This window comes from Mauremys reevesii, linkage group 12 (assembly GCF_016161935.1).
Source record: "Mauremys reevesii isolate NIE-2019 linkage group 12, ASM1616193v1, whole genome shotgun sequence".
NCBI lineage: Eukaryota > Metazoa > Chordata > Testudines > Geoemydidae > Mauremys > Mauremys reevesii.
In genome coordinates, this window is record NC_052634.1 from 33,583,077 (window position 1) to 33,606,634 (window position 23,558).

Below are 23,558 nucleotides of genomic sequence, written 5' to 3' on the forward strand. Positions count from 1 at the left end.
TGCGCGTAAGATGCGACAGACTTGTACCTGCCCCTAGTATAGTATAAGGTTGTATCATATATATTACACCCCAGAAACAGTAAAGAGTCCTGTGGCACCTTATAGACTAACAAACGTATTGGAGCATGAGCTTTCGTGGGTGAATACCCACTTCGTCAGATGCATGTCAATGATACAAAAAGATACCGTGGTATCTCTCTGATCCCTTTCAATTAAAAAACACCCATTTTATTGCTGACATTAACAAGCCTGGGGGCAGGAAAGAATTCACCCACAAAGAAATGCACCTCATTTTACTCACCTAAGCCATTTAACTGCCAAGCCCAGGTCTGCTATACAGCAGGTTCCATCCTTTTTCACTAGGATGTTCTTACTTTTCAGATCCCGGTGGGCAATAGCTGGCTTGACTTGAGTCCCGAAGATCTCCATGTGCAAGTGGCACAAGCCGCTAGCAGAGGAATAGGCCAGATTTAGCATGGCTTTTGGATCCAAGGGAGTGGATTGCAGATAATCATACAGGGAGCCATGCTCATGGTAGTCTGTGATAAGATACAGTTCAGTCAAAGACCCTGTATCTTTAATGTCCGCAGCAATGAACCCTATGGGGGGGAGGAAATATTTTCAGATTAATATTTTTCGGGGGTTTTGAACACCACACACGACTCTACATTCTCTCTCAGCTACTTGTGAGTTTCAGCTACAAAGTTCAACTTCTTTATCCTATCTATATTGTATTCAGTTAGTAAGGATATGAACTATGCCTGCATCGGCACGTATTAAAAATGTGGATTATACTGCATGAAAAAAGTGTGCAACAATTACTCTGAGTGATTCCAAAGCTATATTAAGACCAGATCATGCTAAAGGTTATCAGTGGTTTCTGTCTAATCCCCAGGTTAAGGGTTAAATTGTGATCGAGGGGGACAGGGACTTCACAAAAAAAACCAAACCCTCTCTGTCTTTTGCTTGTTCAAGGGAAGAGTCGAAGGAACCGCTCAGCTAAGCAAGGTCACCTCATCTCAAAAAAGATATACTGGCACTAGAAAAGGTTCAGAGAAGGGCAACTAAAATGATTAGGAGGTTGGAACAGGTCCCATATGAGGAGAGATTAAAGAGGCTAGGACTTTTCAGCATGGAAAACAGGAGACTAAGGGAGGATGTAATAGAGGTATATAGAATCATGAGTGATGTGGAGAAAGTAGATAAGGAAAAGTTATTTACTTATTCCCATAATACAAGAACTAGGGGTCACCAAAATGAAATTAATGGACAGCAGGTTTAAAACAAATAAAAGGAAGTTTGTCTTCACACAGCGCACAGTCAACCTGTGGAACTCCTTGCCTGAGGAGGTTGTGAAGGCTAGGACTGTAACAGGGTTTAAAAGAGAACTGGATAAATTCATGGAGGTTAAGTCCATTAATGGCTATTAGCCAGGATGGGTAAGGAACGATGTCTCTAGCCTCTGTTCGTCAGAGGATGGAGATGGATGGCAGGAGAGAGATCACTTGATCATTACCTGTTAGGTTCACTCCCTCTGGGGCAACTGGCATTGGCCACTGTCAGCAGACAGGATACTGGGATGGATGAACCTTTGGTCTGACCCAGTACTGCCATTCTTATGTTCCTATGTCTGCTCAGTTCTTGGTCACTCTAGGGACATAATTGTGTGGGGAAGGATCACACAAACTTTTAAAACAAATACCCTGAGAATGCCTTCAGTGTCTCTTCTTTTTCTGTTCCACATGGTGTCATTTTTTAAATGTCAATTCAGTGGCCTGGAGTTTGCTTTCTAAAAAACGAACCCCAGACACAGGTGGGAAAAACAGGTGTATGGTTGTTGGGGATTACAACCTCCCAAAGCCAGTTACTCTCTATCTGCATGGAGACCCAAACGATTTGCTTTTTGACATCTGCCCCATGGAGAGAAGCATTTTGTGGTTAACGGCAAAGCATGGCAGGTAACAAAATGCATGAAGAAAAGGACATCAGCAAGTACAAAGTTATTAGTAAGAATAACTAAGAAACTTAAAATGGCATCATCTCTATCTTTTATTTCGCTCACTCACCCAAAATGTTTTCATGCCTCAACAGGACAGTCTGGTAGATTTCGGTCTCTCTCAACCAGCTGGCCTCCTCAGTGGTGAAGAACACTTTTACAGCTACTTTTTCTCCATGCCACTTTCCCATCCAAACTTCTCCATAGCGACCTTTACCTGTCTGTTTCACCATCTCAATCTGCCTTGCTATATTCCTTTGGACCTGTTAAATCCCAAGAAATGCTGTTTAAATATACTCCACAACATGGGTTTCATCTCTCTTTGTCCATCTCCTTCTCTCATGCTAAAACACAGGAACACTTGCACAAAGCTGGAATGCACGGGGCACAAGTCAGATATTAGGAATGGCAATATACAGAAACCTGTAGGAGAACACTTCAACCTCCCTGGACACACAATAGCAGATTTAAAGGTGGCCATCCTGCAGCAAAAAATACTTCAGGACAAGACTTCAAAGAGAAACCACTGAGCTTCAGTTCAGTTACAAATTTGACACCAGCAGCTCAGGATTAAACAAAGACTGTGACTGGCTTGCCAACTACAAAAGCAGTTTCTCCTCCCTTGGTGTTCACACCTCAACTGCTAGAAGAGGGCCTCACCTTCCCTGATTGAACTAACCTCGTTATCTCTAGATGGATTCTTGCCTGCATATTTATACCACAGGACTCCTTGTGTGTATCTAAATTACATTCCTTTCTTACCAGCAGAGGGAGACTAGACCCACTTCCTATGCTCTGAGACCGTTCAATTGAGTCTTTCAGGGTTTCTCCTGGAGGAAAGTAAGTCTCATCCTGTTCAAGTCCAATGCTGTAACGAGTTCTGGTTGCTTGCCTTTTATGCCTACGATTTTAGCAAAAATTAAATTAGTTGACAGTACAATGAGGAACAGATGCTACGTAGAAAATGCTACTCACATTTAATTTTTAGTCATTCAGAAGTCCCCAGCAATTACCCAAAGTACAAGCTAGACTCATCAACAGCTATTTTCTGATCTATTCACAACATTAGAATGCTTTCGGTCTATGAAAGGGGCTGACTATCATCCTGCTGGGGAATCCAGCATAATTTTGCATAGCCAAGTACCAACTTTAAACCCCTAATTCAGAGAATAGTCCTAAAAACAGAGATGCAGTAAATCCCTCGCCTTTTAGTGATGAATGTTGTGGGTCTTTTATGACCAACGAAAGGCATTGTTATGAATTTACCTGTGCTTTCTGAATCTCCCTGCCTCTTTGGGTAGAGTTTGTGAATTTGTGTCAACTTTGTGTACACTGGGTTAAAAGGGTTGTGAGCTTTATTTACTATAGCGTGTCTTTGCACTATTGTTTTCTTTAATTTTCACTGTATACTACTCTGTGTTGTTTTCCACTGGAAAGCTTTTTAGGACATCCTTTCTACAAAGGATGCTATACAAAAGACCAACTATTTTATGGGACATTATATTGATGCCTTTGTGATTTTAACATTAACAACATATACACTTTTTCCCTATAATAAAAACAATGTGTTTTTAATTGTTCCCCAGTTCCCTCCTGTTAATTTTTTAATTTTACAGTTCATAAGCCGCGGGGCGGGGGGAGTGATGTTAGGAAGAATTCTGAAGCAGACAAAGTTGAAATACTTCCGACTTACCTGAAGTACCAGAATATGCCGAGAAGTACCAGGAGTATGTTGCAAACGGTCACTGAGATCAGCAAGGCCCTATGGCGAACGTTTCCTTCAACAAAATCTGGTTTAAAAAATCAAAAAAAGCTTTGTACAATGGCTGTGGTTTTGTCTTAGAACCAACGCTGCTCTCTCACACCTGAGATGTCTTTCCCATTAGGTTGGGTGTAACATGCATTCTGCCTTCCTGGGGTTAGTTTCCCATGTAAAAAGACACACAAGAATTTATAACTCTATTAAGCAAGAGAATTGTTCCCTTTCTTTTCTACTGCAGCATTGTGTAACACAGCACTTGATTTCAGACCCATTTGAGGTGTTCCGTCTTTAGCCCTCATTGAACAGGACAAACGCAGCACATGGAACAGCAATCAAGGGCCTGACTGACCCTGCAGTCTTTACTCAGACAAAGCTCTCACTGGTAACTCTGGCGCTTGTGACTGAGTTTGCAAGGGAGTATTTAGTCCACTAACCCCCACCGCCTCAAACCTGGGATTTATACTCCTGTATCTTACGTATCTTGTCAGCTGGGACACAGACTTTGTCCTGTTTGGTGCCTCTTTATCTTAATTCACTTTTATTAATTTCAGAAAACTGAGAGTCTTAACAAAAGCAATTCCTATACCCAACTGTCTCTACCCTAGCACAGAAGACATACAAGGGATGTCTAATCCCTGCTAGGGCATAGAGCTAAGGTCCTTACCGTTATATTTACATCAATGTAAGGATCTCTCTCTCACACAGCACATTAGCAGGAAAAATTATTTGTTTTTTATTCTTGCACTTGTGGGAAAATGTATCACTGCAGATGAGCCATTCTTTAAAACCACTTCAAAATGCAACGTTACCAAGCAACACGTAAGAATTGTGATTATATAAAAAATAACTGAAAAGTCTGAAAACCTACCGATCGCTATGCCTACCTTCATGCCTCCAGCTTCCATCCCGGGCACACCACAAGATCCATTGTCTATAGCCAAGCACTGAGGTACAACCGTATCTGCTCTAACCCCGCAGACAGAGACCAACACTTAGAAAATCTCCACCAAGCATTCTCAAGACTACAGTACCCACACAAGGAAATAAGGAAACAGATCAACAGAGCCAGATGTGTACCCAGAAGCCTCCTACTGCAAGACAAGCCCAAGAAAGAAACCAACAGGACTCCACTGGCCATCACATACAGTCCCCAGCTCAAACCCCTCCAACGCATCATCAGGGATCTACAACCCATCCTGGACAATGATCCCACACTTTCACAGGCCTTGGGTGGCAGGCCAGTCCTCGCCCACAGACAACCTGCCAACCTGAAGCATATTCTCACCAGCAACTGCACACCGCACCATAGTAACTCTAGCTCAGGAACCAACCCATGCAACAAACCTCGATGCCAACTCTGCCCACATATCTACACCAGCAACACCATCACAGGACCTAACCAGATCAGCCACACCATCACCGGTTCATTCACCTGCACGTCCACCAATGTAATATATGCCATCATATGCCAGCAATGCCCCTCTGCTATGTACATCGGCCAAACTGGACAGTCTCTAAGGAAAAGGATAAATGGACACAAATCAGACATTAGGAATGGCAATATACAAAAACCTGTAGGAGAACACTTCAACCTCCCTGGCCACACAATAGCAGATTTTAAGGTGGCCATCCTACAGCAAAAAAACTTTAGGACCAGGCTCCAAAGAGAAACTGCTGAGCTCCAGTTCATCTGCAAATTTAACACCATCAGTTTAGGACTAAACAAAGACTGTGAATGGCTTGCCAATTACAGAACCAGTTTCTCCTCCCTTGGTTTTCACACCTCAGCTGCTGGAACAGGGCCCCATCCTCCCTGATTGATCTAACCTCGTTATCTCTAGCTTGCTTCTTGCTTGCTTATATATACACACCTGCCCCTGGAAATTTCCACTGCTTGCATCCGAAGAAGTGGGTATTCACCCACGAAAGCTCATGCTGCAAAACATCTGTTAGTCTATAAGGTGCCACAGGATTCTTTGCTGCTTCTACAGAACCAGACTAACACGGCTACCCCTCTGATACTTGAAAAGTCTGAATTAATCCTTGCACGCTAAACCCATTTTCTGCTCTAAAATTTAGCTGTCATCTCCACATTTGTAGCCGCATTTCAAACACGCGTTGGACTGTCGTGCATATTCTCATGCTGAAAACTGAAGAAATCCTGCGCCATCTTCTTTTAAAACTACAGAGTCTCAAACTGTGATACTTTAGCACACTCCCCACCCCCAGCCTGGTGGTCACTCTTATGCAGATAAAGATGAGATTTTCTCAAGTCCTCACCATCTGATTGTCTTGCATCTTCCACACAAATCCTGAACACACAGTAAACTGTGACAATTCTAGCCTTATTGGCTCACCCTGGAATAACACTATTATGTTTCAGATTTACGAGGGCAGGAGTCAGCAACCTTTCAGAAGTGCTGTGCCGAGTCTTCATTTATTCACTCTAATTTAGGGTTTGCCTGCCGGTAATACATTTGAACGCTTTTAGACGATCTCTTTCTATAAGTCTATAAGATATAACTAAACTATTGTTGTATGTAAAGTAAATAAGGTGTTCATAATGTTTAAGAAGCTTCATTTAAAATTAAATTAAAATGCAGAGCCCCCTGGACCAGTGGCCAGGACCCGGGCAGTGTAAAACTCAGCCTGCGTTTCACCTTCGGCACACGTGCCATAGGTTGCCTACCCCTGTACTAGGGTAATGAGACAAAGAGGATCCTAGGGGAATCTTGGCTTACTGTCATACACTTTTCCTTTAAAGATCCAGTTCCTTCTCCCACCTTTGCTTCCAATTCTTTCCTTTCCTTCCCTCCCCTTCCCATCATGAGCAGAGATGATCTACCATTATCTGCCTTGTAAGCACATTGGTCATGTTTTAACCTGATATGACCTGCTCCTGGAGCATTAACAATGTAAACATTTAAGCCCTGGCCATGGCCTTTGAAAGGAGACACTGACACAGAGCCTATCAGGAAAAAAACTAGAGCCCGCTGGGGAGTCCAGTTATCTCTGTGAAAGAGGTGGCAGCTTAGGGGGCCAAGCTGCTATTTCATGGTTTGTTAGCAGTCTGGGTCTGCCAGTCCTTTCCCTCTAAAGGTGGCTTGGAACAGTTGAAGCTGTCACTGCCTGTTAGCTCAGGAGAGACTAAACAGAGCCTGCAGACGATAGAGGGAGAATTCTTCATACTCTGGAGACTGGGGAAATACGTTTGCAGCAAGGGGGTTCTGGTTTCATAGAACATGTTACCATAAAAACTGGGCTGGCCGTTTGTGTGCTTCTTTAGCACAACGAGTGTTGAGTGCCACACACACAGGGCTCAGTTCTGATCTTGCTTACACCAGCGTAAACCAAGAAGTGACTCTGTTCAGGTAAATGGAGTTACCCCCATCAGATACTGCAATGAGCTCACAATTAAATTCCCTCTTCTTTAGTATTATTAATGGATTATGTGTGTATAAAACTGTATAAAAATAAAACGCTGAAGAGGATTCTGCAAGGAAGAGTGGTTAGATTTCTATACACTGTGGCCAACATTTCCAAACTTGGGTGCCCAATGTCAGGCACCTAAAATCCCTATTTAGACACTTGAATAAAAGTGCTGGGCATCCTCAACTTTTACAGAAGTTAAAAGGAGCCGCAAGTGCTCTGCAACTCTTAAAATAAGGCCCTTTATAAGGGGCCCAACTTTAGAAAGGGGCTCGCCGACCCTCCACCCTCTCAGTTCCTTCTTGACGGCTCTCCGACAGAGGGGCAGGAGGGTGGGTATTGGAATGGACATGAACACCACATCTTGAAGAACAACAGTTACAAAAAGGCGAGTAACCAGTGTTTTTTTTCTTCAAGTGATTGTTCATGTGCATTCCAAGCAGGTGATTCACAAGCCTGAGTTTAGGTGGTGGGGTCAGAGTTCACTGCCCATGGGAGCACCGCCCTGCCGAAGGCTGCATCATTTTTGGCCTGGTGCATGATGGCATAGTGTGACGTGAATGTGTGGATTGAGACCATGTGGCAGCCCTGCATACCTTGTATGTCGGGATCTGAGCCAGGAACACTGCAGAGGAGGCCTGTGCCCTTGTGGAGTGGGCTGTGATTGGGAGGGAAGGCACCTTGGGCCTGACTGTAGCATTCACAAATGCAAACCGTGACCCATGAGGAGATACGCTGGGAAGAGACGGGAAGCCCCTTCATCCTGTCAACCACAGCTACTAAGAGTTGGGTTGATTTCCTGAATGGTTTAGTTTGTTCAATATAGAATGCCAGGGCCCTGAGAACGTCCAGGGAATGCAGCCTACACTCTGCGTTGGAGGAGTGTGGAGAAAAATGTCCTGATACATGTGGAATTGGGAGACCACCTTCGGAAGGACTTTGTCTTTGTGGAAGACAGTTTATAGAGGCTCGAACGTCAGTGCTCTGAGCTCCAATACTCTCCTGGCCAAAGTGATAGCCATGAGGAATGCGAATTTATAGGAGAGATATAGCAAAGAGCAGATAGCCAGTGGCTTGAAAGGGGGCCCCGTGAAGGCGACGAGGACCAAATTAAGGTCCCAAGCCAGGACTGGTTGTTGAGTATGCGGGAACAGCCTATCCAGGCCCTTGAGGAAGCGACAAACCAATGGGTTTGCAAAGACTGAACCACCTTCAGCTCCTGGGTGGAACACGGAGCTGGCCACCAAGTGGACCCGAACCAAAGAGAGGGAAAGTCCCCACTCTCTCAACTGGAGTAGGTAATCAAGGATGAAAGGGATCAGGGCGAGCAATGGAGTCTGTCCCTGCTGTTCAGCCCAGATGGAAAAATGTTTCCACTTGGCCATGTACGTGGCCCTGGTGGAGGGTTTTCTGCTACTGAGGACTTGTCTGACCTGCTGTGAGCATTGCATTTTCCCCGGGTTTAGCCATGGAACATCCAGGCTGTGAGGTGCAGCGACTCCAGGTTCGGGTGGCACAGGTGGCCCTGATCCTGTGTGATCAGGTGCGGGAGAAGGGGCACCGTGAGGGGCGCCTGCATGGACATGTGCAGCAGTGACTTGTACCAATGGTGGTGCGGCCACGCCAGCGCTATCAGTACGACGCGCGCATGATCCTTCGTATCTGTACCCTGTGGACCATGGGGATTGGAGGGAAGGCGTAAAGCAGGCCGCCTTTCCAGAAGAGGAGGAAGGCATCCATTAGAGACCCTGGACTGCACCCCATGAGGGAGCAGAACTGTCGACACTTCCTGTTGTCCCTCGAGGCAAACAGATCTATATGGGGATAACCCCAGAGACAGAAGATTGAGCATGCCACGTCTTGGCAAAGGGACCACTCGTGACCATGGAACGAGTGGCTGAGGGCATCCACCAGGCCGTTCTGCTAGCTGAATTGTGTTCTGTATGCAAAAGTCCCATAATGCAGGGGCTTCCCGGCACAGGGGAGAGGAGCGTGCACCCCCATTTGTTGATATAGAACATCGCTGAGGTATTGGCCATGAGGACTGCAATGCACCTGCCCACCAATCGAGATCTGAAAGTGAGGCAGGCAAGGCGAACAGCCGTAGCTCCCTGACATTGAAGTGTAGGGAGAGGTCCTCTGGGGACCTAAGGCCTTGGGTCCTGAGATTCCCGAGTTGTGCCCCCCACCCCAGATCCGACGTGTCTGTCACCAAGGAAAGGGCTGGCTGAGGGCTGGCAAAGGGTACTCCCTCACAGACCACCCGCGGGTCGAGCCACCACTGGAGGGAACCCAGCACCACTCGAGGAAGCATCACCACCGAGACCAGCGCATCCCTGGTTGGTCGGTACACAGTTGCTAACAAGGACTGAAGAGGGCGCAGCCTGAGCCTGGCATGGCTCACCACGTAGGTGCACACAGCCATATGTCCCAGCAACTTGAGGCAGTTCCTCGCTGTGGTGGTCGGGAAACAGCAGAGACCAAGGATGATGTGGGAGATGGACCGAAACCTGTCCTCCAGTAGGTATGCTCTGGCCTGCGTCGAGTCCAGAACTGCCCCTATGAACTCTATCCATTGGACAGGAGACAGGGTAGACTTGGCCTCGTTCAACAGGAGACCAAGCTCGAGGAAGGTCTGTCTGATAAAGACCACCTGAGCGTCCACCTGTGCTTTGGATGAGCCAATTGTCCAGGTAGGGAAACACCGGGATTCCGTGCTTGCGCAGGAAAGCTGCTACAACTGCCATGCACTTTGTGAAGACCCTTGGGGCCACTGACAGGCTGAAAGGCAGGACTGCGAACTGGAGGATGGGTGTTGCCCACAACGAACCTGAGATAACGTCTGTGCTGAGGGATTATTGTAATATGGATTTATGAGTCCTACAAGTCGAGGGCGGCGTACCAGTCTCCGGGATCCATGGAAGGGATGATGGAGGACAGGGAGACCATACAGAACTTGAGCTTCTTTACAAACTTGTTCAGACGCCGCAAGTCCAGAATGGGTCTGAGTTCCCCTCTTTTGTCTTCGGTATTAAGAAATACCGGGAGTAAAAACCCCTGTCCCTGAGTTCCTGAGGAACTTCCTCCACTGCCTCTACTACGAGGAGGGACTGCACTTCCTGAATTACAAGTTGCTCCTGAGAGGGTTCCCTGAAGGGGGATGGGGAGGGGGGCTGGTGAGGCAGGAGAGGAGAATTGGATAGAATATCCCCTATCTACCGTGCGGAGCACCCAACTGTCCAATGTGATTCAGGAACAGGCACGACAGAAGGGGGACAGATGTGATGAAAAGGCAGGGTTGGTAGGATCCAGAGTCCTGACTGGTAGGTCGTCCTCAACCGCACAATCTAATTTGGGGTCTAGGACCCGACAGAGCCGCGGTTGGCTGGAGGACTGGCCAGAGGTCTGTCGTTGCCTCCTTCTGCTTTTTCTGCTTCGTCTATGCGAGGGCTCTGGGTGGTTCTGGGGCTGGTACGGCCGCAGAGCTGGCTGCAGCCTGAATTGCCTGCGTTGGGTGGCTGGGGTGTGCAGGCCTAGGGAGCGTAAGGTAGCCCTTGAGTCCTTTAGGCTATGGAGCCTCTTGTCCATCTTCTCAGAGAAGAGCATGGACCCCTCGAAGGGAAGGTCCTGAATGGTCTGTTGGACCTCATGTGGAAGGCCTGAGACCTGAAGCCAGGCTCCTCACTGCATGACCAGCCCAGTTGCCAGCGTGCGGGAGGCTGCATTCACCGCATCCAGGGCTGCTTGGAGGGATGCCCAGGATATTAGCTTCCCCCCTCTACCAGAGCAAAACATTCTGTTTGCGATTCCTGGGGGAGGAGTTCCGCGAACTTGGAAAAGGCCGAGCACATGTTATGGCCGTACCGGCTCACTATAGCCTGTTGGTTGGCTATACGTAGATGCAGACCCCTCATTGAGTACACCTTTCTACCAAAGAGGTCCAACTTCTTGGCCTCCCTGTTCTTCGGTGTAGACCCTTGGAACCCCTGATGCTCCCTTTGGTTGGCCGCATCCACAACCAGAGAGTCCGAGGGAGGGTGGGTATATAGGTACTCATGGCCCTTGGAGGGTACAAAGTAGCGTCTCTCTGTCTTTTTGGCCGTAGGGGCCAATGAAACTGGCATCTGCCACAAGGTGCGGGACATATCAGCTAGCGTTTTGATCAATGGTAGGGCAAGCCTAGATGGGCCCGAGGGGGCCAGGATATCCACTACCGGATCTACATCCACTTTGATCTCCTCCGCTTGGATCACCAGGTTCTGAGCGTCATGCCTAAGTAGCTGCTGAAGCACCTGGTTGTCCTCTAGGGCTCGTGCCACTGAAGTTCCCAAAAGTGCCTCATCTGGTGAGGAAGAGGAGATCACCACCTGCAAAGGACCTTCCTTTGTACTCTCAGCCTCTGCAGGGCTCTGCGGCACACGGTACTCTGGTTGCATGGCTGGTGCGGATGTAGGATGAGGCACCGTGGCCGGTACCAGGGTCAACGCCAAATGACAAGGCGTGCTGGGCGGTGCCTGCGGCATCGGAAACATGGTCCCTGTCGGTGCTAGTGTCTGATTAGGCGGTGCCGGGTTCTGTTGTGGCACACTCCTGTCAGACAGCGGTGCTGGTGATGGAGGCATTTGCGCCAGAGCCATCAATGTCGAGGAGACCGACGCAGACCTGGAGCACGGACCATGCACATGTCCCAGGGACTGATGGTAGGCCCAGGGAGTCCAGAACAGCCACTGGGACGGCGGTTGCCATTGTTGCTGCCACTGCGCTGGGTAAGGTCATCGGCTTGCCTGAGAAGCCCACCTCCTGTTCCTCCATCTGCTGAAGCGGTAGGATTCCGCCTTCGAGTCCGAGGTCTCCGAATAGGAGGACCGAGGGGATGCAGTAACCACTGTCACCGGGGAGCAGTGCTGTGAGGCCAAGGAGTGCTCTCTCTGCACCGGTGCTGCCGGAGCGGCACAGGGTGGGGACTAGGCCTGCTTGCCCCTTCATTGAATCAGGGATAGGACCGTGTCTAGAGGCTCTTTCCACAGGTGCGGGGAGGCCAGCACCAAGAGGCTTAATAAGTCAGAGGCCACCTCGAACGTCTCCGGCATCAATGGGGGACACACATCCTCACTGAGGTCCAGGGATCTAGACCAGTCCGGACTCGACCGCACCCCCACCGGGGCAGGAGTCAACGGGACCTTGGGAGGGTGCGGTGGTGTCTCGGCTTGTCCCACCGCAGTCGTGGATGCCACCGGCCTTTTAAGGTCCTGGTGGGGTGATCGGTCCCTCACCGGCTGTCATGGAGTCCCTGGGCAATGCTCTGGAACAGCTCCCCACAAAGCCAGTCAGGACTTTGGGGAGCCTCCTCTCCCTCGGAGCAGACTGTTTTCATGGCAAGAAGCTCACACGTCTTCACCTCCTGGGTCTCTCCTTGGAGCAGTCAGCATCCTCTGCCCCTCCGTGTGCTTCCCACAGTGAGTCCGCCCCAGCGGGGTCCTGGGGAAGCCACAGGGTCCTGCCCCCCACTTTGCAGTCAGACGTGACTCTCAGCCAGCCAGTAAAACAGAGGTTTATTCGATGACAGGAACACAGGCTAAAACAGAGCTTGTAGGTACCACGAACCGGACCCCTCAGCTGGGTCCATTCTGGGGGGCAGTGAGCCAGACCCCCACGTCTGCACTTCACTCCTCGTCCCCAGCCACCTCCAGACTGACAACCCCCTCTGGCCCCTCCTCCTCCTCTGCTCAGCTCCTTTCCCGGGCCAGGAGGTCACCTGATCTCTTTGTCTCCAACACCTTCAGTTGGCACCTTTGCAGAGGAGGGGCCCAGGCCATCACTTGCTAGGAGACAGAGTGCCAGGCATTTAGGTGCACTGGCCCCTTGCTCTGTAGCAATCACACACCCTGATCCACCACCTAGATACTTAAGAACTGCACAGGGGACACTGAGGTACCAACACAGTATTCAGAGAAAACATTAAGAACATTCCCAGTTCGCCACACCGGCCTCTTCTTTTTTGCAGGCACTGGAGATGGTGATCGGTGTCACACGGAGGCCGATTTTCTATGTCCCGATTCTCTCCGGTGCCGGGACTTAGAGGTCTTAGACTGGGCCTCCTGTCTCGTTAGCGGTGCCGGAGCGCTGTACACCAAGGATGAGGTGCTGGGCGCCGGATAAGCAGGCTCAGGGTCCGAGTGTGGCTGTAAAGCCGCCTCCATCAGGAGCACTCTGAGTCTCTGCTCTCTGTCCATAAGAGTCCTAGGACAGAATCCCCTGCAGATACTGCACCGGTCTCTTTGGTGGCTCTCCCCAAGGCATCTCAAGCAGGATGAGTGCAGGTCACTCTTTGGCATAAACTTCACGCAGTCCATGCAGAGTTTAAACTCTGGGGATCCGGGCATGCCCCAGCGGGGCGATGAGTATGTTGGGGGGGAAGCCCCCCAACAACTATTAACTATCTAGAACTAACACTAACTCTAAACTATGAGCGAGGAAACAACTATATACACTTAGATGAGACACTGCTAGGCTTGCTGCAAGAGCGAGCAAAGTTCCAGCTAGCCGTCACCGGCGGTAAGAAGGTGGAGGGTCAGCGGGCCCCTATATAGGGCACCATGGAGGCTATGCCAATGTCTATAAATGCCATGCTTTCCCAGGAACTGCTGTATTTTAAAAAAACAAATGTTGTCCAACTTCCAGCCCAAACTGGACATGCTTTTGTGCAGAGTGTTACTCTATTGTTTGTTCTCTAGCTCTGAAACAGAGTTCATGGCGATGCCTAGACCTTATTATCAGAGGGCCAGATTATCAGCGGCTATAAATCATCATTAGTTCCACTGGCTTCAGTGGCACTACACTGATTTATAGCAGGGGAGGATCTGGTCCCAAGTGCCATTCGGAAACTGTTGTGTGGCTACAAACTACAATCTTTTGCGACAACAGAGGGCATTTGTGATGAAGTCGGAATGTTCTTGCTGTATTATGGGAATGCTGAGTGAGGAGTATTGACCTGGGAAGGTTGCAGGGGAGTTTTGCTGGCACTCGCTGCATTGGGGAAGGGAGAACACCTGAGCATGTAACCTGAGACCCCAGAAGGGGGATTGGAGGGGAGTTTGGGGGGCCTGTATTGGGGAAGGGAGGACACCAGGAGGGGGGTTGGAGGCCAGGGAACACCTCTGCCCGGGACACTGGACAAAGGACACAAAGGCTGGGGGAGGAGCCGGGGGCGGAGGCTGAGTGAGAGGCTGGAGGGAGTTTCAATTTGGAGCTGGCTGGGGAATGGAGGGGGCGCCTGACGGGGCTTGGGCTTCCCACCGGGGCTGTGACGTCCCTGGGGCCCTAACTAAAGGGGGTCCTGTTGTCTGTACCAGCAAGACTTGTTTTGGTCTGTGGGTGGGATGGCTCAGTGGTTTGAGCATTGGCCTGCTAAACCCAGGGTTGTGAGTTCAATCCTTAAGGAGGCCGCTTAGGGATCTGGGGCAAAAATTGGTCCTGCTAGTGAAGGCAGGGGGCTGGACTCGATGACCTTTCGAGGTCCCTTCCAGCTCTAGGAGATTGGTATATCTCCTTTATTACCTGTCGTCTAAATAAACCTTCTGTGTTACTGGCTGGCTGAGAGTCGCAGGGAGCCGGGGGTGCAGGGCCTGGTCTCCCCCCACACTCCGTGATACCATTCATGACTGTTATTTTATATTTGTATGGCATGAGCACCCAGAGGCCTCGGTAAGTCACCCCCACTGCCCCGCCCGCTAAGCACTGTAAAAAGTAAGAAATAGTCCCTGCCCCAGCCTAAGCTAGACTGTGAGCTCATTGGAGCAGGAACCGTTCTTTTACTATGCCCAGTGCCTAGTGCAATGGGTCTCTGATCCTTGACTGATGCCTGTAGGCATGGTAGGAATACAAACAGAGGTAAACACCAGCAACAACCAAGTCGATACTGTTTCTGTATATTACCAGAACAGCTACACGATACAAAAAAAGTTGTTTTTCCATGCAGCTCGTCTAATTCTCTTTTCTTTTCTAGGAAAAATACATGGACCTACTGATTTAAGGCTAGATTTTCTTCTTCCTCTTACCTCTATATCTCAGTGGTGGCAGCGTTGGGTGAAGATTTTCATTGCAGAAATCTTTGTCTCTGCAGCACGCAATAGCAAGAGTTCTTCTCTCAAGTATTATCAGCATATCCTGCAACAGAGAAAGTCACAGAGAACTGTGAGAGCAACTTTGTTCTTTTAAACAGACACTGTTGTTTGGGCATCACACCTCCCAGAGCAAAGCAGACAGAATTTTGCCCCAAGGCCAAGATTTCCAGAAACAGATGCCTAACGTCAGGCGTGAATTCAACAGAGATTTTAGGATGCTCAGTGTTTTGGAAAATCTGGCTACTTATTTAGTAAGCAGTTAGAAGCCTCATTTTAGGCTCCTATTTTTGAAAATCTTGGCTTTAGTGCATGATTCTCTTCATGTAGGGGAATCCTCAGACGGCTTAAAGCCAACATAGTCAACTCTGTCATCTATTCCCCCCAGCGAAATAGATTTGTGAAGAGCATGAAGAGGGAGCAGGAGGGGAAAGAACACAGTGCAATACAGCAGTGCACAGACAATCTAGGAAGTTTCTGGAAAGTGTAGGGGACAATTTTCTGGTGCAAGTGCTGGAGGAACCAACTAGGGGAAAAGCTCTTCTTGACCTGCTGCTCACAAACAGGGAAGAAATAGTAGAGGAAGCAATAGTGGATGGGAACCTGGGAGTCAGTGACCATGAGATGGTCGAGTTCAGGATCCTCACACAAGGAAAAAGGGAAAACAGTAGAACAGAGACCCTGGACTTCAGAAAAGCAGACTTCAACTCCCTCAGGGAACTGATGGGCAAGGTCCCCTGGAAGAATAACATGACGGGGAAAGGAGTCGAGGAAAGCTGGCTGTGTTTCAAAGAAACCTTATTGAGGTTGCAGGAACAAACCATCCCGATGTGTAGGAAGAAAAGTAAATATGGCTGGCGACCAGCTTGGCTTAACAGTGAAATCCTTGCTCGTCTTAAACACAAAAGAACAGCTTACAAGAAGTGGAAGATTGGACAAATAACCAGGGAGGAGTACAAAAGTATTGTTCAGGCATGCAGGTGTGAAATCAGGAAGGCCAAATCACACTTGGAGTTGCAGCTAGCCAGAGATGTTAGGAGTAACAAGCAGGGTTTCTTTAGGTATGTTAGCAACAGGAAGAAAGTCAAGGAAAGTGTGGGTCCCTTGCTGAATGAGGGAGGGAACCTAGTGACAGAGGATGTGGAGAAAGCTAGTGTACTCAATGGTTTTTTTGCCTCTGTCTTCACAGACAAGGTCAGCTCCCAGACAGCTGCACTCTGCAGCACGATATGGGGAGGAGGTGACCAGCTCTCTGTGGAGAAAGAAGTAGTTCGGGGCTATTTAGGAAAGCTGGACGAGCACAAGTCCATGGGGTCAGATGCGCTGCATCCGAGGGTGCTAAAGGAGTTGGCCGATGAGATTGCAGAGCCATTGGCCATTATCTTTGAAAAATCATGGCGATCGGGGGAGGTCCCGGATGACCGGAAAAAAGCTAATGTAGTGCCCATCTTTAAAAAAGGGAAGAAGGAAGATCCAGGGAACTACAGGCCAGTCAGTCTCACCTCAGTCCCTGGAAAAATCATGGAACAGGTCCTCAAGGAATCAATCCTGACCCACTTAAAGGAGGGGAAAGTGATCAGGAACAGTCAGCATGGATTCACCAAGGGCAAGTCATGCCTGACTAACCTAATTGCCTTCTATGACGAGACAACCGGCTCTGTGGATGAGGGGAAAGCAGTGGATGTACTATTTCTGGACTTTAGCAAAGCTTTTGATACAGTCTCCCGCAGTATTCTTGCCAGCAAGTTAAAGAAGTCTGGGCTGGATGAATGGACGGTTAGGTGGATAGAAAACTGGCTAGATGGTCGGGCTCAACGGGTAGTGATCAATGGTTCCATGTCTAGTTGGCAGCCGGTATCAAGTGGAGTGCCCCAAGCGTCGGTGCTGGGGCCAGTTTTATTCAATATCTTCATTAACGATCTGGAGGATGGTGTGGACTGCACCCTTAGCAAGTTTGCAGATGACACTAAACTGGGAGGAGTGGTTGATATGCTGGAGGGTAGGGCTAGGATACAGAGGGACTTAAACAAATTAGAGGATCGGGCCAAAAGAAATATAATGAGGTTCAACAAGGACAAGTGCAGAGTCCTGCACTTAGGACGGAAGAATCCCATGCACTGCTACAGACTAGGGACCGAATGGCTGGGCAGCAGTTCTGCAGAAAAGGACCTAGGGGTTACGGTGGACGAAAAGCTGAATATGAGTCAACAGTGTGCCCTTGTTGCCAAGAAGGCTAATGGCATTGGGTTGTATAAGTAGGGGCATTTCCAGCAGATCGAGGGATGTGATCATTCCCCTCTACTCAGCACTGGTGAGGCCTCATTTGGAGTACTGTGTCCAATTTTGGGCCCCACACTACAAGAAGGATGTGGATAAATTGGAGAGAGTCCAGCGGAGGGCAACAAAAATGATTAGGGGCCTGGAGCACATGACTTATGAGGAGAGGCTGAGGGAACTGGGATTGTTTAGCCTGCAGAAGAGAAGAATGAGGGGGGATTTGATAGCTGCTTTCAACTACCTGAAAGGGGGTTCCAAAGAGGATGGATCTAGACTGTTCTCAGTGGTAGAAGATGACAGAACAAGGAGTAATGGTCTCACGTTGCAGAGGGGGAGGTTTAGGTTGGATATTAGGAAAAACTTTTTCACTAGTAGGGTGGTGAAGAACTGGAATGGGTTACCTAGGGAGGTAGTGGAATCTCCTTCCTTAGAGGTTTTTAAGGTCAGGCTTGACAAAGCCCTGGCTGGGATGATTTAGTTGGGTTTGGTCCTGGGGGTTGGACTAGATTTGAGCAGGGGGTTGGACTAGATGACCTCCTGAGGTCCCTTCCAACCCTGAGATTCTATGATTCTATACTTTGGAGATGGCTTAAAGCCAACATAGTCAACTCTGTCATCTATTCCCCCCAGCGAAATAGATTTGTGAAGGGCATGAAGAGGGAGCAGGAGGGGACAGAACACAGCGCACTATACTTTGGAGATATTTACTGCAATAATGGCTCCTAGGAGTTTATTACAAGCAGGTGCAAATAAGAGCAACCCTTAGCCTGCTCTATCTTGAACCAATAGCTGGTTCTCCCCCTGGACAGGCCCAGATTTGGGTGTGGGAGCCGAAAGATTACTTAGGGTACATCTACACTGCAAACAAACAAACAAAATGTGGCAGCCCAGTCTCAGAGCCCGGGTCGACTGACTTGGGCTCACACTATAACACTGTAGATGTTCCTGCTTGGGCTGAAGCCTAGGCTCTGAAACCCAGCAAGGGGTAGAGTGTCAAAGCCTGGACTCCAGCCTGAGCAGGAGTGTCTACACTGCTATTCTTACCCTGTACCCTTATTCAACACCCGGTAGCAAGAGCCCAAGTCAGTTGACCCAGGCTCTGAGGATCGCTGCCATGGTCGTGGTCTTTTATTGTTTTATTTTGCAGTGTAGAGGTACTCAGAGTCATCTTTGTTCCACCTGCTGTTCTCCCTCCACCATCATGCTGAGGTCTGCACGGAACAGCTGGGGACTTAACCCCGAGTGATTTCTCTGTGTTAAACATGGAAGCCCAAAAGAGAATTGCTACATAGGGTGAGAAGCTGATGGCAGTACCTGAAATGGACACACATTTCTCTCCCTGGAACTAGAAAACCTTCATAAAGGTGGATCTGGACTGTCTACACCTACAGGACTCACGTTACACATCAGTGATATGCAACAACTCCGAGTGTGAAAACAGCAACTTTTTTATGGCACACTGCTACGCAGCACACAGCAGTTTGGGAAAGGAAGGGAAGAATGTCTTACCTCATTCAAGCTGCAGGGGGAATTTAGAGATTCAGAATGGAATTACCAGAGTGGTAGCCCCTGCTCTCCTGGTGAAACTAACATTAGTGAACTAGCAATACGGTGTGCTTGAAGAAGTAGCAAGAGTTTTGGGGAGCAGACGCCATTTCCTCAGCATTCCCCACATGACCAAAATTCAAAGCAGCAGATGTGTGCATTCATCTGACTACACTGCCGCTGGATGAAAACTATCACAACAGCCAGACCAAACCTTAATCATAACTGTTTTCTTACCCGGCATTGGATGTCTAAGCCTTCGAAGCGTAGGCATCCTGAGGCAATTGTACATCCTCCAGATTCTTCATCTTCTACTGTGGTGAAACAGTAGCTATCAGTCCTGAAGATTGGAAAGAGCAAAGCAGAGTTAGTTTTTTTTAAAATGAGAGATTTGCTATTGGACATGCTGTGCCCCACAAACATACCATTGATAAATCAACACACTTTGAACAGCAATGTAACAAATTGCGTATGACTAAACTATTATCACGTGTAAAATCTTACTTATTTACGCAGTGTTATTTCAACGTACAAAACAAACGAATGCTTATCCCAGGCTCCTGGCACGCACATACTGCTGCATTTAATTTTAACTAAGACAGACAGCAATCACAAACCGATCACTTTTCTTCAAAAAGAAGCCAGGCCACAAAGCTGACATTGTCACACAAACCCCTAACCCCCATAATTAAAAATCTTCACCCAAGGCCCATCCCCTCTGCACAAATGTCTATCCCAGTGGCTCTCAATCCATGGCCTGCAGGCCGCTTGCGGCCCAATCAGCACACAGCTGCGGCCCATGTGATCTCCTCAGGGCCATAGAGGTAGAGTAATATATTGTGTGGATATGGCCAACATAACATATGGAGAGCTGCATATGCGGCCCACAGTGGTAAATAGGTTGGGAACCACTGGTCTCTCCTAATCGATGGGTCTCCAGTGATGCAAAGCCTATCTTAGTAAAAGCATCAATGCAAAAGCAGGCCCACTTGTGCGTGCACACACTGTACAGAAGCAGACCTGAAGAGGCCACTGTCACTGAGCTAATTACCATGAAACACTATTAAGACTAACAGTGGTCCTCACTTTAACCATATTGCAAACTGCAACACTCTGTTGCGTTCGAATTCTTGAGTTATCAATATCCTTCATAACTGTTTACCTGGTTATAAGCCTAAAGTGATCCATAATACTTCCGTTTACAAGAACATGTGCAACAGAGGACAAGTATACTAACAGATGGTGAGATGGGGCTGGTGACAAATGTCCTTCCCTAATGACGGTCAAATGCATGAATGTTATCAGGGAAACAAAAAGAGTGCCTGCATCTGACTGAAAATCTTAATAATAATAATAGGAGATATACCAATCTCCTAGAACTAGAAGGCACCTCAAAAGGTCATCAAGTCCAGCCCCCTGCCTTCCCTAGCAGGACCAATTTTTGCCCCAGATACCTAAGTGGCCTCCTCAAGGATTGAACTCACAACCCTGGGTTTAGCAGGCCAATGCTCAAACCACTGAGCTATCCCTCCCCCTTTCTCTACTCATTTCTCATCACTTTCTGGGGACTCACCACTCTATCAACATGAATGAAAATTGTCTTGATCATAAGAAATGAAACGAATAATAAAAAAGAAATAGACCCTTATCCTCAAACAATCAAGTCCTATAGCAATATAATGTTTTTAACCTCTTATTTTCTTTCTAATATTTATGTTTAGTAGATATTTTCATAACAAAAGAACAAATGAACAAGGACAATAAAAGAGAAACAGAAGAAGTAACTAAATGGATTTACAAGACTTATATAAATTGGAATTTCAGATAATTATTTTTTTACTTGAAAGAAAGGAAAACCCAACAAAACAAACAAACAAAACCACGAATGCCAATAAAGAAGTTGTAGGGAAAGAGGACATTCTGTTACACATTGAAGGCATAAACACAATTTGGAAATATTTGCTGTGGCACAGAAGGACGCCGGATAGGAAAACACCAAACATTTGCAGTGGCACGTTTTTACATTAACTGTGTGAAATCTAGTCAGAGTAAGCTTGTTTCACAGTTATTTTCAACAACAAGACAAGTTACTAACTTCTGGATCTGAAAAGTAACCAGTTGCACACTACAGACCACTTTCTGACAGAAGCACACAATTTACTTTTATACTACTTAGGCCTGGTCTACACTAGGAGGTTATGTCGAATTTAGCAGTGTTAAATCGAATTAACCCTGCACCCGTCCACACAACGAAGCTATTTAGTTCGACATAGAGGTCTCTTTAGTTCGATTTCTGTACTCCTCCCCGACGAGGGGAGTAGCACTAAATTCAACATAGCCATGTCGAATTAGGGTAGGTGTGGATGGAATTCAACGTTAATAGCTCCGGGAGCTATCCCACAGTGCACCACTCTGGACACTCTGGACAGCAGTCCGAACTTGTATGCTCTGACCAGCCGCACAGGAAAAGCCCCGGGAAAATTTGAATTCCTTTTCCTGTCTGGCCAGTTTGAATCTCATTTCCTGTTTGTACATCGTGGCGAGCTCAGCAGCACTGGCAGCGATGCAGAGCTCTCCAGCAGAGGTGTCCATGCAATCTCAGAATAGAAAGAGGGCCCCAGCATGGACTGACCAGGAAGTCTTGGATCTGATCGCTGTGTGGGGCGATGAGTCTGTGCTTTCGGAGCTGCGCTCCAAAAAACAGAACGCAAAGACCTACGAGAAGGTCTCCAAAGCCATGACAGCCAGAGGATACAGCCGGGATACAACACAGTGCCGCATGAAAATCAAGGACCTGAGACAAGGCTACCAAAAGATCAAAGCGGCAAACGGACCCTCCGGATCCCAGCCCCAGACATGCCGCTTCTACGAGGCACTGCATTCCATTCTAGGTGCAGCCGCCACCACTACCCCACCACTGACCATGGACTCTGAGAATGGGATAGTGTTGATGGCTGGTTCCTCAGAGATGTTCGCGGACGGGGAAGATGAGGAAGCAGATGAGGAGGACGAGGCAGTCGACAGCGCTTACAATGCTGATTTCCCCGACAGCCAGGATCTCTTCATCACCCTCACGGAGATCCCCTACCAACCCTCCCCAGCCGTTAACCCAGACCCTGAATCAGGGGAAGGATCAGTTGGTACGTGCTTTAAACATGTAAACATTTATTTTTAACAGAGCAGGAATATTAACTATGTGAAAAGAAGGTCAATATATATGGGGATAGAACAGAAATCCTCTTGGGAGATCTCCACGAAGCTCTCCTGGAGGTAATCGAAAAGCCTCCGCAGGAGGTTCCTGGGGAGAGCGGCCTTGTTGGGTCCTCCGTGGTAGGACACTTTTCCACGCCAGGCTATCAGCAGGTACTCTGGGAGCATTGCCTCGACGACCATGGCGGCATAGGCCCCTGGTTTGTGCTGGCTTTCATGCAGCATGCGGTCTCTATCTCTGTCAGTGATCCTCCTCAGGGTGATCTCGCTCAGGGCGTCCTGCTTTGAATTAGGGGAATGTTAGTATTGGGAATGCTTGACGGTTCCTTTACATTACAATAAGCGTCGGTTTACAGCCACGTGGTGGAGGCGGCAGAGGGCCAGCATACAGGGATCTTTCCCGGGGACAGCCGCGAGGGGCTGGAACAGGGGCAGAGTTCATGCTTTCCGGATTGCCAGCAGCAGGAACTTGCAAACGCTATGACCATTGCTTTGAGTGTGAAAGGAGGGCACTGCTATACATTAAGGTTTAAGCAGCCAAAAGTCTATGGCTTACCATGTCTGCCTGCTACACGAATTCTGCTATCCTGCCCCGCTTGTCTGATCTCCACTGCAAGACCCCAGGCAATGAATGTGAAGGCCGAAAATTCGAACTTGTCCTGAGTGCGCATGAGATAGGTGCTGTGCATGGTCTTGTTTACAGAGACAGACTAGACTATGTTCATTGTTCGCAAAAATGTATCTTTGTAAGGAATTCACTCCCTTTTTCCCATCACACAGCTGTGACTGTTTCCCGACCTGCCCCGGCATCCCCCTCACAGAGGCTGGCGCAGATTAGGTGGCGAAAGAAAAGGACATGGGACGAGATGTTCTCAGAACTTATGGGCTGCTCCCGAGCCGAGGCGGCACAGCAGACCCAGTGGAGGGAGAACATGTCTCAGTACCAGCGGTCACACAGTGAACGGGAGGACAGGTGGTGGCAGGAGGACCAGCCGGCGACTCAAACACTGCTTGGACTAATGAGGGAGCAAACGGACATGCTCCGGCGCCTTGTAGATGTTCTGCAGGACCGCAGGCAGGAGGACAGAGCCCCACTGCACTGTATCTGTAACCGCTCTCCCCCGCCACAAAGTCCCATACCCCCCTAACCCAAAGTAACAAGAAGGAGGGGCGCCAGGGGCCGTGAAAACTGTCACTCCACCCCTGCAGAGTGCTCAAT

The 23,558-nt window shown here is 48.4% G+C and overlaps 1 protein-coding gene across 1 annotated transcript in view; it reads right to left on the reverse strand.

Annotated features, from left to right (window-relative positions):
• LOC120375539 (bone morphogenetic protein receptor type-1B-like) overlaps window positions 1-23,558 on the reverse strand; it is a 54,660-nt gene that overhangs the window by 10,268 nt on the left and 20,834 nt on the right. The window contains exons 5-10 of the mRNA XM_039496240.1: window positions 19,367-19,469; window positions 15,245-15,353; window positions 3,690-3,786; window positions 2,759-2,897; window positions 2,067-2,259; window positions 302-599 (exon numbers count right to left, since the gene is read on the reverse strand). Coding sequence (XP_039352174.1) covers window positions 302-599; window positions 2,067-2,259; window positions 2,759-2,897; window positions 3,690-3,786; window positions 15,245-15,353; window positions 19,367-19,469 — 939 coding nt within the window. The remainder of the gene's footprint in view (window positions 1-301; window positions 600-2,066; window positions 2,260-2,758; window positions 2,898-3,689; window positions 3,787-15,244; window positions 15,354-19,366; window positions 19,470-23,558) is intronic.